This window comes from Myotis daubentonii, chromosome 16 (assembly GCF_963259705.1).
Source record: "Myotis daubentonii chromosome 16, mMyoDau2.1, whole genome shotgun sequence".
NCBI lineage: Eukaryota > Metazoa > Chordata > Mammalia > Chiroptera > Vespertilionidae > Myotis > Myotis daubentonii.
Genome location: NC_081855.1, coordinates 44,287,730 through 44,303,236, shown reverse-complemented (window position 1 = coordinate 44,303,236; position 15,507 = coordinate 44,287,730). Strand labels below are relative to the sequence as shown.

The 15,507-nt window shown below is 39.5% G+C and overlaps 1 protein-coding gene and 1 long non-coding RNA gene across 3 annotated transcripts in view; one reads left to right on the top strand and one right to left on the bottom strand.

The window, feature by feature from the left end:
- Positions 1-2,928: 2,928 nt before the first annotated feature.
- TAF15 (TATA-box binding protein associated factor 15) overlaps positions 2,929-15,507 on the top strand; it is a 35,756-nt gene continuing 23,177 nt past the window's right edge. The window contains exons 1-5 of one of the 2 annotated variants that reach the window (XM_059670492.1): positions 2,929-3,038; positions 11,761-11,800; positions 13,475-13,526; positions 13,613-13,697; positions 13,782-13,884. In XM_059670492.1, the coding sequence (XP_059526475.1) occupies positions 3,032-3,038; positions 11,761-11,800; positions 13,475-13,526; positions 13,613-13,697; positions 13,782-13,884 (287 nt within the window). In that variant the 5' untranslated portion in view covers positions 2,929-3,031. The remainder of the gene's footprint in view (positions 3,039-11,760; positions 11,801-13,474; positions 13,527-13,612; positions 13,698-13,781; positions 13,885-15,507) is intronic. The other variant, XM_059670493.1, reaches the window with a different exon arrangement.
- Positions 14,222-15,507, bottom strand: part of LOC132218786 (uncharacterized) — a 449,343-nt gene continuing 448,057 nt past the window's right edge. The window contains exon 2 of the long non-coding RNA XR_009449271.1: positions 14,222-14,315. This is a non-coding gene — a long non-coding RNA (uncharacterized LOC132218786). The remainder of the gene's footprint in view (positions 14,316-15,507) is intronic.

Below are 15,507 nucleotides of genomic sequence, written 5' to 3'. Positions count from 1 at the left end.
ATGTGAGGACTTGAGGGCTAGACCAGGGGCAAACAGGCCCAGTCCCGAGACCTTCACAAATACATTCTCCTAACGCTGATGTGTAAAATGTACCTGCTCTCTTCCCTAAATATGCAGACTAAGGCCAGCATGGTAGAGGGAGCAGGATCTTGTAGTGTGAAGAATGACTGGGTGGCCCAGCTGCATGGCTCTACCAAGAGGTCGGTTTGATTCTGGTCAGGGCACATGCCCAGGTTGCAGGTTTGATCCCCAGTGGGGGAGGGGTGGTTGTAGCAGGCAGCTGATCGATGATTCTCTCTCATCATTGATGTTTCTATCTCTCTCTCCCTCTTCCTTCATCTCTGAAATCAATAAAAATATATATTTTTTAAAAAAAGAATGACTGGGTGAATTATGTTGCAGATAATCATCCCTAGGCAAAAGCTTGGAAGGCAGGAGGGCACAGGATTCAATCTGTGAGTCCCTTTGTGGTAGAGCAGGACCCTTGGAAAGAAGCACCAAAGCAGTGCAGACCTGGGAGGAGTTCCCTGTTTCAAGTGTGGGAGACCAGGGATATTGTAAAAAGAACACTGCCCTTGGTTCAAAGGCCTAGATTCGAGCTCTGCTTTTGTCCTTAATTGGCTGTGTGAACTAAAGAATTCCACCTTCAGTGTTCTCGTCTACAAAATGCGGATAACAGCAATACCTATATTTCATGGGGCATCCAAAAGATTAAAAGAGAGAATGGATATAGAAAACTAAATGCCACTCATTTGATTAGATTCCTCAGAGGTCCCCCATTGTTTGAAATTTAATATCCGAAATCCTTCACAAGGCACATAAGGCTCTTCAAGCTGTGGCTTCTGCCTACTTCTTTCACTTCATTTATAATCACTCCCCATCCCTGCAACTCTGCAGAACAGCCAGACTAATCCACTTGCAATTCCCAGAACTTTGCTCCCTCTTAGTCTTTGCAAATACAGCCGTTTGCATGTGGAGCAAGCTGTTCCTGATATACACCCCCTGGTGAATTCCTGCTCTTTCTTCAAAGCTCAGTTTGGGAGGTATCTCCTGCAGGAAGTCTTCCTTAATACCGCCTCCACCCTTCTACCCTCCACCCTTCGGTCCGCTAGATGCCCTTCCTTTGTGTTTTCAGAGCACCCTTTGCATCCTCCAATTCGAGTATGTTTAGTAGTGGATTGAATAACACGTTTATACTGTCCCTGTTAGGAGATTGTAATTCCTGAAGGACAGGGGCTGCGGTGCTTCCTATTTTTCTATCTCCAGGGCCTTCCGGGACCTAAGACCTAGCAGTCCTCATGAGATGGCAGTTGAGTGAAGAATGCATGCATGAATAAATACATTGATGAATGGTGGCACAGACTTAAAGAATTGATGATGGACCTGCAGACTGCAAGGGTCGTAGGTTTGATTCCCAGTCAAAGGCATGTACCTGGGCCCTAACTGGTTTGGCTTAGTGGATAGAGCGTCGGCCTGCGGACTGAAGGGTCCCAGGCTCCAGTCAAGGGCATGTACCTTGGTTGCGGGCACATCCCCAGTAGGGGGTGTGCAGGAGGCAGCTGATCGATGTTTCTCTCTCATGGATGTTTCTAACTCTCTATCCCTCTCCCTTCCTCTCTGTAAAAAATCAATAAAAAATTTTAAAAAAAAGGCATGTACCTGGGTTGCAGCCCTGGTAGGGGCACGTGTAGGAGGCAATGAATCCACCTGTCTCTCTCATCTTTACGTTTGTTTTTCTCTTTCTCTCCCCCTCCTTCCTCCCTTTCACTCCCTCTGGAAATCCCCAGGTGAGGGGTTCCCACTGCCTTCAAGGTAAAGCACAGACTCTCATGTACTTTACAAGGTCTCAGCTACTTTTCTGGCCTCATCCCCATACCATTCTACCCTCGCCCAACTCTGAACATACTGACTTACTTGTTTTGCAACTATGTGGTCAACTTCTGCTCACCACCTCTGGTTTGCCTCGGATGTCACCTTGTCCTCGGGGAAAACATCCTTGCGTGTCCACTGGGCGTTCACAGCTTTGTCTCACACCCTAGAGTTCTAGTTCCCTTTAGGCAGCACAGCCTCAGGGCTGAACCCACAGACAGCGGTATCTGGTGACCAGGATTCAGATTTCACGTTGGCCATTTCCTTGCTGTGTGACCTAGAGCAAGTGAATTCTGCTCCATCTTCTGTTTCATGGAGATGACATTTCATCAGCCTGTTGCGAGAATTAAATGAGCTAATGTAAGGTGGCTGACCATGAGAGTTAGGTATTACAATAGCATTGAAGACTAAAGCTCTGCACCCCATCCCGCCTCATCCTCAGAGTCCAGTCTGTTCCTTTTTTTTTTTTTTTTCCTTTCAGAGTCCAGTCTGTGTGTGATTTTTCGTTTGAATGCACACGCTTGTTTCAGTATTACCTTGTAGTCTGTTTTTTTACTTGACAAGCTAGTTAGGACAACCGGGGAGGCGATTAGGTACCTGAACTGGTCACGACTTTCCGTCTCGGAGCTCGTAGACTCCGAACGCCCCCAGGCGGCTCAAGCAGTCTGCAGCCCCAGCGGTGCGACTTAGGGCATACCATTCGAAAATTTAGGGGAAGAAAGTCCATTTCTAACCAAACGACCTGTGTTTACAAGGTCCCTCCTCTTTCGCTTCCTAACCTCAAATTCTATCAGACCCAATAGAGTAGGAAACAGGACTGTATTTATGACAGAGAGAGCAGGTTCAGCTTCCTTCCCCCCGCCTGATCGCGGCATTGGTACGTTCTCCTCAATTCCCTCTCAATAATGGTATGGTCCGAGGAGGGGCGAACAGATAGGGATTCCGAAGTCCTCAGGGTTTGGAGGCTAGTCCTACTACAGAATCCCCCCTCCCGCCGTGACGCGATGGTACCGCCCGCCGTCTTCTGATTGGCTGCCGAGGCCCCGCAGTCGGGCTCACCCCGCCGCTCTGCCCTCAGTACCGCTTCGGCCGCTGTGCCGCCTGGCTTTCGTATTCCTTGTTCTCTGCGGGCTGTGGGGGCTCGGCGCCGCGGCCGTTAGTCATGTCGGGTAGGTGATTCTTTCAGCGAGCAGCGGCAGCGGCGAGAAGGGGTTTTGCAGGGTTGGGCCATCTTCCCGCCCACCGGAGGGCCCTGAGGAAAAGCCTCCGGCCCTGAGGGAGGCTGGGGGGTGGGGGCGCGGACGCGGCCGCCGCCGCCGCCATGTTGGACTGGAGGGACGCACGCTCCCAACGCTCCCTGTCTGCAGATCCCGGCGGGAGCGCTGCGGGCCCCTGTCTTTTGGCTCTGTCCTTGGAACCTGAGGCGACGTGCCGTTCCCGGGGGCGGGTGTGTGAGTCGGGGGGGCGGAGGCCGTCTACGCCATCACAGGGGCGGGGGGAGCCCGTGAGTCCAGCATCAGCGTGAGAATCGGTGCTTCTGGTTCTCCGCGCCGCCTCGGATCTTTCTGCGAGGCCTCGGGCCAGCCGCCTCCCCGCCCCGTACCTCAGTTTACCCAATCACCAAGTGGAGCTGGACCTCCTGACTCTCCCATTCATCAGGTGGGGGCCTTGGCGCCCTGGGAGCCCTTTCCAAAGGACGTTGCATTCCACGAAATCCTATTTGTCGTCATTCCCTCTGTCGTCACGAGTCGAATTCCAGTTGAGGGTGTTTGTAAGAGATTCAGCTTCCTTTTCACCCTTGTCTTTCTTCTCCCCTGTTCATTTTTTTTTTTTTAAGTCTCTTGCAAGACTTGAAAGAGAGCCTTTCCTATTCTCGACAGGCAAACATAGACCGAAGAAAGACAGCCTTCCACGAAGCGCTTATATTGATAGCAGCCTCCCCCCTGTTGTGTAGAAGAGAAAAAGAGGCCGTGGTCCCTTCAGGACAGCCAATCTAGGGCCTGCTAACCCAGAATATGAAGTCCGGAACATGGGTGTTCTCTTGGTGTAGCGGTCCCAGCTGACCCCGCAAGGTCCCCCTCCCTCGGTCATTGGGTGCCTCACAGGCTGCAGAGACCCAGTGACCCACTTGCTAGAAACCATCATGAGAGTAAGGTACCACCTTTCAGGTGCAAAAGCAGAACATTTTCTTAAAAGTCGAATAGCTGGGATGAAAATAACTGGTGGCAGTCTTTCCCATTTTTTTTTTGTAAGGGAGAACCTGTTGGTATTCAAACCCGAAAACCACACACCCGGTAATCCAGTGTTGCAGGAGGCTGGCAGTGTGGTAAAAAGGAAGCAGTAGGCTAAGAAGAAATGGTTGGAGAGGAAGATGATAAACATGCCTTAGATTAACATTGATGTCAGGAAGCCATACTATTTATCTTCTGGGGAAGGGGGCTTCTCTTTATCTCCTTTCAGTTTCTATGTAATCCTTGCTCAAACAAGAAATAAGTCCTTACCCTAAAGGTACCTAGACGTACCTAGACGCTAGGTGCATAATTTGGGATGAAGTCTGGTAAAGCTCCACAGAAGTACATAGAAGCATACCCTCAGGAGGGTATGTGACCCATCCATCCATGGTTAAAAAGAAATACTATCCAGTCCTCATGGAGAAATTCACCAACTTTCAATGGAAACAGTGCTCATTAAAAACTTGGCCTGTCTTGATTTTTAACATAATTGTTGGTATAAAATGATGGCTTAATTTTATAGCAGTAGATAGCTTTTATGGAAAATCAAATTTTAGAGGTTTACCATTTGTAAAATCCAAGATTTTCAGTGTGTGAAGTGTGTGAGCTGGTTTACATTAGTACTAATCTTCAAATTACCAAGACACCAGATTTTTGTCACTTTGTATTTTCAGTTTTTTTTTTTTAACATCAAGATTGGTTTTTACATGTGAAAATGATTTTAAGATTGCTCACATCTAAATCAGTTAAGCTAGAATCTTTAAGTTCTACTTAGCATCACATAATTATAATGTGTATAAAATAATACTTTTGACTTTGTAAGAAATAGGGGTAATGCTTTTGACTGGTTCTTTGATGAATATTGTTAATAAACTTAATAGTAAACTCCCCTAAACAACTAATGGCATTAGGTTTAGTTAAGTCCTTTAAACATTCCAAACTACACGTATAAGTTTAATCTGCCAAGTTGACTCAACCACACCAGATGCCTGCCAGTGTAAACTTATAAAGCCTAACAAAATATAAGCACTCGTGTAACCAGTAAATCAAAATTATAAATATTGTCAGGCTCTCAGACATTCAAATTCTGTTTACAAATGTGAATTATCTAACATCTTTCAAGTTAAAATTACAAATCTAATATTAGTTATACATATATTAAAAATTAAAGGTCAAGTTACTTCTCATTTTGGCAATATAGCAGACCAAGATAACTTGAAAATCCTCTATCTATAAACACCTAAAAGTGTAAGAACTGACAAAAAAGGGGCACAGTTCCCCCAGCTATCAGAAGCGAAGTAAAAACTATTATGCTAACTTGGTGGTTGCCCTGGAGAGGAGTGTATGGATCTCATCATTTAGAAATGATTTCATTGCCCAAGTAACTAAAACTGGACAGGAGATGAAGTCTTGAGACCATTAGAGCTAGGTAATGGGAACTAAGACCCTTACATAAGGCTTGGCTTTTTGAAGGACTGTACCTTTGGTGAAAGAATGAACTGGAAAAAACTTGTACCTACCAGCATAAGAGATAAGAATGCCTGGACCCAAGTGAAAAAGTTCTGAGAATTCGTTAACTGGAACCTGTGCTTCATACAATTTGGATGTATATTTAGGCTAGTTATGGGGCCCAAGAACCTTAAACAAGGAAATCAAGATAAAAAGTGGTTCTGGATTGGTAATAACCTTGGGGCTCCTGGTACAGTGGAACCTCAGTTCTCAAACTTAATTCATTCTGGAAGGCTGTTCGAGAACCAAATCATTTTTTCCCCTTTAGAAATAGGTAATGCAAATTGAATTAATTAGTTCCAGGTGCTGAAATGATTCCCTGTTTTAACCTTTCTTATATATTAGTACATGTCTATTGTACTGTTTAAACTATAAACACTTTAAAAACAAAAAAGAACTTCAAATGTAAATGAAAATTTAACAAAAAGGAAAGAAATGTACAGTAAAATAATGAAAAATTGCCCGACCAGTGTGGCTCAGTTGTTGAGCATCAATCGACCTATGAATCAGGAGGTCATGGTTTGATTCTGGGTCCAGGCACATGCCAGGGTTGTGGGCTCAATCCCCAGTGTGGGGTGTGCAGGAGGCAGCTGATCAAGGATTCTCTCTCATCGTTGATGTTTCTTTCTCTCCCTCTCCCCTCCTCTCTGAAATCAATAAAGACATAAAAAATAAAAAGTTTATTATAAGCAGCAACAAAAGCAAAAAAACATGAACATATTCACAGCAAAATATTCTGAGATTTCAGCAGTGGTAAACTGACTCATTTCCGCATTCTCTCCTTCCTTTGTCAGCTGAGAGATGCGGGACTGATTGTACAGGTATCAGCATGAAAGAGTTGTCAGCTGAGGAGTGAATTGTTCAAGATGGGAGACATTCAAGAAACGAGGTTCCACTCTAATGTAAATTGAATTAATTCGTTCCGACTCCCAAAGGACTCCCTGTTTAGCCTTATATACTGTACATGTCTAATGAATGTACTGTTTAATCTATAAATACTTTATTTTTTAATCCTCATCTGAGGATTTTTTCCATTGCTTTTCAGGGAGAGTAGAAGGGAGAAAGGGAGGGGGTGGCGAGAGAAACATCCATGTGCCTTCTGGGGGCAGGGTGTGAACCTGCAGCTGAGGTATGCTCTAACAACTGAGCACAGTGGCCAAGCAACTCTTTTTTTTTCTTTTTTTATTGATTTCAGGGAGGAAGGGATAGGGAGAGAGATAGAAACATCAATGATGAGAGAGAATCCTTGATTGGCTGCCTCTCGCATGCCCCACACTGGGAATCCAGCCTACAACCCGCCCTGGCGGTGACCTCTTGGTCCATAGGTAGATGCTCAACCATTGAACCACACTGGCTTTGCCTTTTTTCTTAAATTTACCGAATCACCCCCTACCAGCCTTAAAGGAATCACTTTTAATACTAATTCTAGGGGTGTCTCAGGTCAGCATGCAGCATCTTTGCTGTTCCACATATTGCTGCCTCTGAAATGCTGTCACTGACTGGCTAACTGCTTTTCTTTTATCCAAGGCAACACAATAGTTTTTCTACCTTTTCAATTGCCTGTGGTCATTGTTTCTTTCACACCCTTAGTAACATTGGCACTCTTTTTAAAAAAAATGAATAAATTTTTATTGATTTCAAAGAGGAAGAGAGAGGGAGAGAGATAGAAACATCAATGATGAGATTCACTGATAGTCTGCCTTCAGCATGTCCCCTACTGGGGACTGAGCCCTCAACCCTGGGCGTGTGCCTTAACTGGGAAATGAATTGTGAACTCCTGGTTTATAGATTGATGCTTAACCACTGAGCCACACCAGCTGGGCAGCATTAGCACTCTTGATGACTTCTTTATGTTTTATGATTTTCCCAGCAACAAAAGCATTATCTCCTTTGTTGTCGGAGAGCTGCTTTTTGTCATGCTGAGGTATCAGTATGAAAGGGTTGCCTATTCAAGAAAACAAAATTTGGTTGCACATTTTTTCTGTGAACAATTTGGTTGAGAACTGAATTGTTTGAGGTGAGAGATGTCCCAGAAATGAGGTTTGACTGTAGAAACAAATGAAAAACCTTTCCTGGAGGAAATTTCACACCCTAGGTCACAAGACATCTTATAGAAAAAACATGCCTTAGAAAAGATAAGTTCACAGTAAGAAAATTGCAGAACTCTAGGATAAACAATTCACCAAAATGAGTGTTAGTGACAAATGGGATTAGAACCCCTAATAGGTAATCTGAAAGTGAATATTATATGTTTAAAATTATTAAAAACCTAAAAGAAGGAATCAACCCTAAGACCGAGATACTATGAAAAACCACATGTAGATTTGAAAAAGAACCAAGTACAACTTCTAGAAATGGAAAAAAAGAATAAATTGAATTGTAGATAGACCTAGTAGAAGAAATAGTGAAGGGGAAGATGTGATATAATTTACCCAGAATTCAATTCAGGAAGGATATAAAGATGAAAAATGAAAGATTAAGAAACATGTCAAGTAGATTGAGGAGTCCTGTCATACATTGAATAGAAATTTGAGGAGAAAATGGAAGAATTAAAAGATGGTTGATAATTTTACAAAACTGATGATTTTTTAAAAATTAGGTAATGGTTTCAAATAAAAGTCATAGCTAGATAAACATGTAAAACTGCAGATTGAAATACCAATAACAAACCTACTAGAGGGAATAGGAAACTGGTAAGATTGAGAGACTTAAAAGTTAAGCTGGAAAATATTGAAATCCTTGGAATTTAGAGGAAAAAATAACCATTGATTTTGAAATTTTTACCAAAATAAGACTAAGACTACCACTTTCATATCTTGGCTTACAGAACTAATAAAATGTGTTAAATCTGGAATGGAGGAGTAGAATGCAAAATAAATAATGTGGCGGAAGCAAACAGTAAACAAAAAGCAAATTATTGAAGATGAAAATGATTACATTTAGAGATTTTAAGAACGTGGCAGCAAAAGGATGGGGAAAAAGTGGAGCAAAATAATAGGTGAAGGCTGATTGGCATGTTATTAAGATTCTTATATTCTAACGGAGGTTGAAGATCATTTTGAACTTTGCCAAGAATACATGTTAAAATTGAACATAATTATGAATGGTGACTTATTAAAACAAATTGAATGTATCACTTATAAAGTAGTAAAAGGAAAATGTAAACATTCAATAGAAGGCAGGAAAGGAGTTTAAAAGGAATAAAAACACCAACCTTGGTAAGTAGAAAGTCCAATATTAGTGGGTAGAAATAAGAAAAGTAACAATAGTAAAAGTACAGAAACAATTTAAAGACAAAGATTTTCACATTGGAATAAAACGATCTAAATGCTGTTCAGAAATATGCCTAAAATATAAGAAATATTGAAAGTATAGAGATTGAAAAAGATTCAGCAGGAAAAAAACAAAAGGGAGATTATGTTACCAGCAGAATAATGTGTAGACATTTTAAATGATAGTTTTTATGTAATGAATGTTAAAAGGAAATTCACCAGGAAGATATAAAACGATACTTTTATGTGCCTAACATTAATTATAGCCTCAAAATATGAAAGCCAAAAAAAAAATGATAGTCAACTAGAGTTTTTAAACCTGCCTCTCTGTAATTAATAGGTTGGGCAGACCAAACATAAGTAAGAATATGAATGATAGAACTAATAAGCATCATCTTATAGACTTGGGGAATTCATTTAACAGAAATACACAGTTCTTTTTAAGCACATAGGGATATTTATGCAAGTAAAGTATATTTTTTTCCAAGGAGGAAAAGCAACAAAACAGCAAATCCTAACAAATACCAGGAATAATATAGAAAATGCCTTTTCTTACTGCAATGGAATATAATTAGAAGACAAAAACAAAGAGAATCAAACCCTATACACTTGGAAGTAAAAGCACTTATAAATAATTCATGGGTCCAGACACAAGGCCCAGGTGTCTACTTGTAATGAGCAGTTGTTTGAAATGCCCTAAATAATTATAAACTGATTTTCTCTGATGAATATAAACATCTGTATTAGACTCAAGTATTTATACTAAGGGTCAGACTTATTGGTCAATATGTTTATTTTTATATCTTCAGCAGTTTTAAAGTCAGCTAGCTGAAGACAATTTCACAGGGCTGAAGTGACTGGGTTACAGTTAAGGACTCAATACTAGATTTGAGCTAGGAACACATGACCTACGTGTTGTGCACTTCCATAATTTTGCCTGAATCAAAGGGATATACAGTGGGGCCTTGACTTACAAGTTTAATTTGTTCCGTGACGGAACTCGTAGAACAAGTGAGACACGTGATGCTGGGCTGATGTTGTGGCGTTCACTGTGACGTTCGCTGCGCCAGCTAGTGGTGAGGTATCTGAAGCTGGCTCGTAACCCGAAAAAAATCGGCCGAGAGAGAGGGCTCGTATCTCAAAAAACTCATTAGTCGGGACACTTAAGTCAAGGCCCCACTGTATACTGAGATCCTAGACTCCGCTCTTGTCACAGAGAAATCACATTCATACTTTTGGATATAATTTGACCATCATGCATCCCTAAAGTATCTTAAATTTTATTCACATTACACCTATACTGCCCCCCAATAATTCTTTTCCGTTTCTTATTTGATTAAAGCTAACTTTGCCTCTCATTTGATAGATGCATATAATCGCTATGGTCCAGTTAGAGTCTTTATCCTTTTCATGTTTTTCTTGCTTAGCTATAAATTTAGTCACTTACTACCATGGGCATGGCAGTGATGCAGTTTTTTTTTTATCTCAAGTAGCTTTATGTCTTTCACATTCATAGGAGTAGTTTGTGTCAGGATTGCATTCAATATTCTTATAATTAAGGCTTAAAAAAATTTCAGTCTGATTGGGAAACTTAGGAAAGAGCCAAATTTGATGTCACCCACTTAGTAACTATAGAGGCCCATGCATGAAATTTGTGCAAGAGTAGGCCTTCCTTCCCCCGGCTGCTGGCACCGCCTTCCCTCCGGCACCTGGAACCTGGGCTTCCCTCCAGCTGCCGGCAGGGACCTGGGCTTCCCCTGCAGCCCTGGCTTCGTCTGGAAGGTGTCCGGAAGGATGTCTGGTCTAATTAGCATATTACACTTTTATTGTATAATAATGTTTTCATACTGTAACTTTATATGAGTTGAATGAAAAAGTCACTGATTTAATTTTTGGTTGGTTTTCAGAACTGTCCAACAAATGGTTGTGTTTCAAATTGGGTGAGGCTGGGTCTAATGATCAGCAGTTTGACTAAGTGTCATTTTTTGCTTGAAAGTATTTCATATAATACTCTTAAAACATTTATATTTTAATTACAGTTTACATTCAGCATCCTTTTATATTCGTTTCTGGTGTACAGTATAGTGGTTAGACATCATATAGTATATTGCTCTTATTCATCATTAATAAACATAGGTCATTCATTTGACTCTGAGTAGGAACCTGAAGGATAGAGCCTATTAAAAAGTTTTTGATAAAGCATACATTTTGAAGTATTGAGAAAATATTTTTCTTTTTTTGACATATATTACTCAATTCATGCCTTTCTTGGTAGATTTTATTGCCAAAAAGGAAGCTTGAAGTAGGTGTTGCTGAGTTGCTATATCAATTGGCTAAGACCTTGAAAGCTTGGTAAAGTTATATTTAAACAACTAATAGCTGCTTTTACCAAGTCTTCACAGATGTTTTTGTTGCTGACAGCCAAGGCAATCCAGTACAAGGGAATGGTAAAGATGTTGGGCTGAGAAGGATATGGAAGAAAATGTAATCCTGGCATTTATCTTGTTAGAGTGTCTTCCCCCTTTTTGGTCCTGGTTAGTTTTAAGATGTCTTTTTGTATATAAAGGTAATATAGCTTGAGCTTTTGAGTTTTTGTTAAAAGGATGGATTTTTCACTGATCATTTCACATTTGATCACTTGGTCCTTGTGACCATTGGGACACATTTGTGTAGTAGTTGTTTTCAAAGATATAGGTACTATAAACAGCAAATACTATTTGTACAGATTTCTCCTTGCACAATATTTTTAACTTTGTTTTTTCTTTCTGTAGTTTCTTTATATGACATCTTCTTATCACATTATTCTATAAGGTCTAAAACCAGCCTTTGAGGGAAGCATAATTTAAAATCAGATTTAAAATTCTTTTTATGTGTTTTAGATTCTGGAAGTTACGGTCAGTCTGGGGGTGAGCAGCAAAGGTAAAGTATACATACGTTTTAATACCATGAAAGAGTAGAACTGAAAAAAAGATGAATTTAGTCAGGCCTTCCCACTTGAGATTTGGTATTTGGATGTCTTAAGAGAGTTAAATATTAACTCTGCAAGGGAAAAGAGTCAGCCTTTGTAAATAGGTGCTGTGAAACATTTCCTCCCTTTTTGAAAGACTTTGAATCAGTGAATATAGATGCCTCCTGGAGATTAAAACAAACCTTACAGGTATTGTAAAGATTGTTTTCTTTGGAAAATTTAAAAAAGAAACAATTATTAAAAGGATTTAAGCAATGAACTATAATAGGTTCTTAGAAAAAGCATTTCATATTTTTATTGTATGTAATATGTTCATTTGGAACAGATTTTCTAGAAGCACTATAATAGAAATGGTTAGCATTTTTTAAAGACTCATCATGCTCACAATAAAAAGTATATTTTTATGTGAATGTTTACATGTAGTAGAGTTCTCATGCTTACTAGAAATACAGCCTTCAACTTATACTATAAATGTTTTGTAGTTCACTGTGAGGTACTCAGGATAGCATCTCAGATATCGGTTCATGAAAATTGATTTAATTTTTTATTCTCATAGGATAGTGCTAATCTCATAGTAGGCAGCTAGCAAATGTTTATTCAATGAAATAGATTTCTCAAACTTAAATTTTGTTAGCACTTGAAAGCTCTAAAATGGTAAGATTTTTTGTAAATGTTTTCATTTTCTTTGGCATATAGTTAGAAAGTTTGTTTTTGACTTGTTAGAACTTGTTAGGCAAAATTAAAGACACTTCTTCAAATCTGAGGAAGTTACATTTATTCAGTGAAATTGTATTCCAGGCTGTGTTTTGACACTGGGGATACAAAATAATCTTATTTTATGATAATATTCTGAAGATACACATAATTCTAATTACCACGGCATGAAAATTAAACTTTTAGTGCTGCCCTGTGCCTTTTCTAGGAAATGAAAGGCAGATTTAAGGCAAATAGTAGGAAGAAATTAATCTGTCAAAACATAATAAATTGATTAAAGCATTGACAATCATCATTTTTCTCTGTCAGATATTTGTTATGGGTTTTGCTGCCTTATTGTCCCTCCTTCCCCACCTTCCAAGCATAATTCTCTGGTGAAGAGATTTTCCAGCTCTGGTGAAGTTTTGTTTAATTGTGGGGGATTATCAAAGGAAAACTTTTGGTGTTTGTTTGGCATCCAAAAGGTCTGGGAATGACTTCATTTATGTCTTTAGTAGTCTTTGATCATCACCTTTCAATTTACACTCAAGAGACGGGCAGATTGACAGTTTCTCAGAAAAGAAGCTTATTTTTTTTTTTTTTTAATATATTTTTATTGATTTTTTACAGAGAGGAAGGGAGAGAGATAGAGAGTTAGAAACATCGATGAGAGAGAAACATCGATCAGCTGCCTCCTGCACATCTCCCACTGGGGATATGCCCGCAACCCAGGTACATGCCCTTGACCGGAATCGAACCTGGGACCTTTCAGTCTGCAGGCCGACGCTCTATCCACTGAGCCAAACCGGTTTCGGCAAGAAGCTTATTTTTGAAAATGAGGATAGGGTTTTTCAAGCTGTTAAATTTGCTAGTGCCAATGTTAGCAAATTTCTTTCAAGTAGTACATTCTTTTTTTCTTTTTCTTTTTACAGTTATTCTTCCTATGGAAATCAAGGCAATCAAGGTTATGGACAAGCACCACAAGTAGGTTAAAATACAAATTGTGTTCTTTATAAATAGTTATTTTTATCTTAAGTAGGTGATGAAACTTGTATTTACCTAAATTTCAGAGCTATTCTGGTTATGGGCAAACTACTGATTCCTCATACGGACAGAACTATGGCGGCTACTCCAATTATGGACAAAGCCAATCAGGTTGGACTGGTTTGTTAAATTTGCTACTTTACAAATTAAAAAAATCAGAACCTTTACTAAGTGGTATATCCATCCAATCTTTAGGTTACTCACAATCCTACGGTGGTTATGAGAATCAAAAACAGAGCTCATATGGCCAGCAATCTTATAATAACCAGGGACAGCAAAACACGGAATCATCAGGAGGGTAAGGAAACAGTAAAAGTACTGAGATTGTGTTGGGCAGTGAAAATAATACTTTGCGTATTAAACAGGTTTCAGCAATATACTCCTAACTAAACATGTTTTTCAGAAATGTTTTGATGGAGTATGAATTTCACAGTGTTATTGTTATGAAGAGTGTGGAAATTGTCAGCATTATCATTTAATACTTATGATGTGTTATTTGTAAAATGATTATTTAGCTGTAAATGAATGCACATGAAAGAAAAACTTGACCTCTCTTTTATGCCTGAGATTAAATAAAAACTTAACCTATAAAAGACTTTTCAATGCTTACTTTTATTTCTACTTTATTTTTTAACTGTTTTTTTTAAAAAATATATTTTATTGATTTTTTACAGAGAGGAAGGGAGAGGGATAGAGAGTTAGAAACATCGACCAGCTGCCTCCTGCACACTCCCCACTGGGGATGTGCCCGCAACCAAGGTACATGCCCTTGACTGGAATCGAACCTGGGACCCTTGAGTCCGCAGGCCGAGGCTCTATCCACTGAGCCAAACCGGTTAGGGCTTAACTGTTTTTAATGTATCATTTTTTGAGGGACAAAAATATTTTAAAAAGTGCCAAGACCTGTTTAGATACCCTAAAATATATTTTATTAATGTAAGTATGTGAATATTTGCCAGCAAGTTTATTGGTTTTATAGTTGTGGTTTTTTAAAAATATGTTTTTATTGTTTTTCGGGGAGAGAGAGAGAGAAACATTGATTGGCTGTCTTCTGCATGCTCCCTACTGGGGATCAAGCTTGAAATCTGGGTATATGCCCTGACTGGAAATTGAACCTGAGATCGCTCAGTACATGGGGTGATGATGCTCAACCAACTGAGCTATACCAGTCAGAGCTTACTGTGTTTTTTTTTTTAACTTTCAGATTTGAGGAGTCTGTACTTATTATTAATTTTAATAATAGTGATTTGCTTTTTTTTATTGTTCTTTACATTTTGTGAAATGCTTTTGTATTCTCTAATTTGATTGATCCTTGAACACCAGTATAAGATAGTACCAGTAATTATCTCCATTTTATAAAATTAAAGAAAAGCTGTTAAGATCACATAGTTTGTCAGGTTATACAGCTAAAAAAATGAAGGAAAAAACTAAAGTCACTAGTATTTTCTCTTGCAGCAAAGAAAATTATTCTAAGTGAAATTCAAATAGAGGCAATGGGGAAAGATTTGTGAGGTCAGACTATCAGTTTAATGAGAGTGCTTTGAAAAGTAGAGAGAGAGTACAAATGTAGGGGCTAATATCCAGAAAGCATGCTACATTGGAAGGAGGAACTCTTCAAGCCCTACTAGTAAGTTTTAAACTTAAGAAGAACCCTTTTATAAAGATACATTTTTAGAAGTGTCACATGTAAATGTAGACCAAAGAGAAATGTTAGATTTCGGTTCACAGCCAATTAAAAATATTTTAAAAATTGATTTTAGAGGAAGGGAGAGAGAGAGAAACATTGATTTGTTGTTCCACTTATTTATGTATTTACTAGAGGCCCAATGTACAAGATGCATGCAAGGGGCTCGGCCCTCGCAGCCGTGGCTTCATCAGGAAGCTCCTCTTCAGGACCGGTTGTTCTGCTGTTCAGTCTATT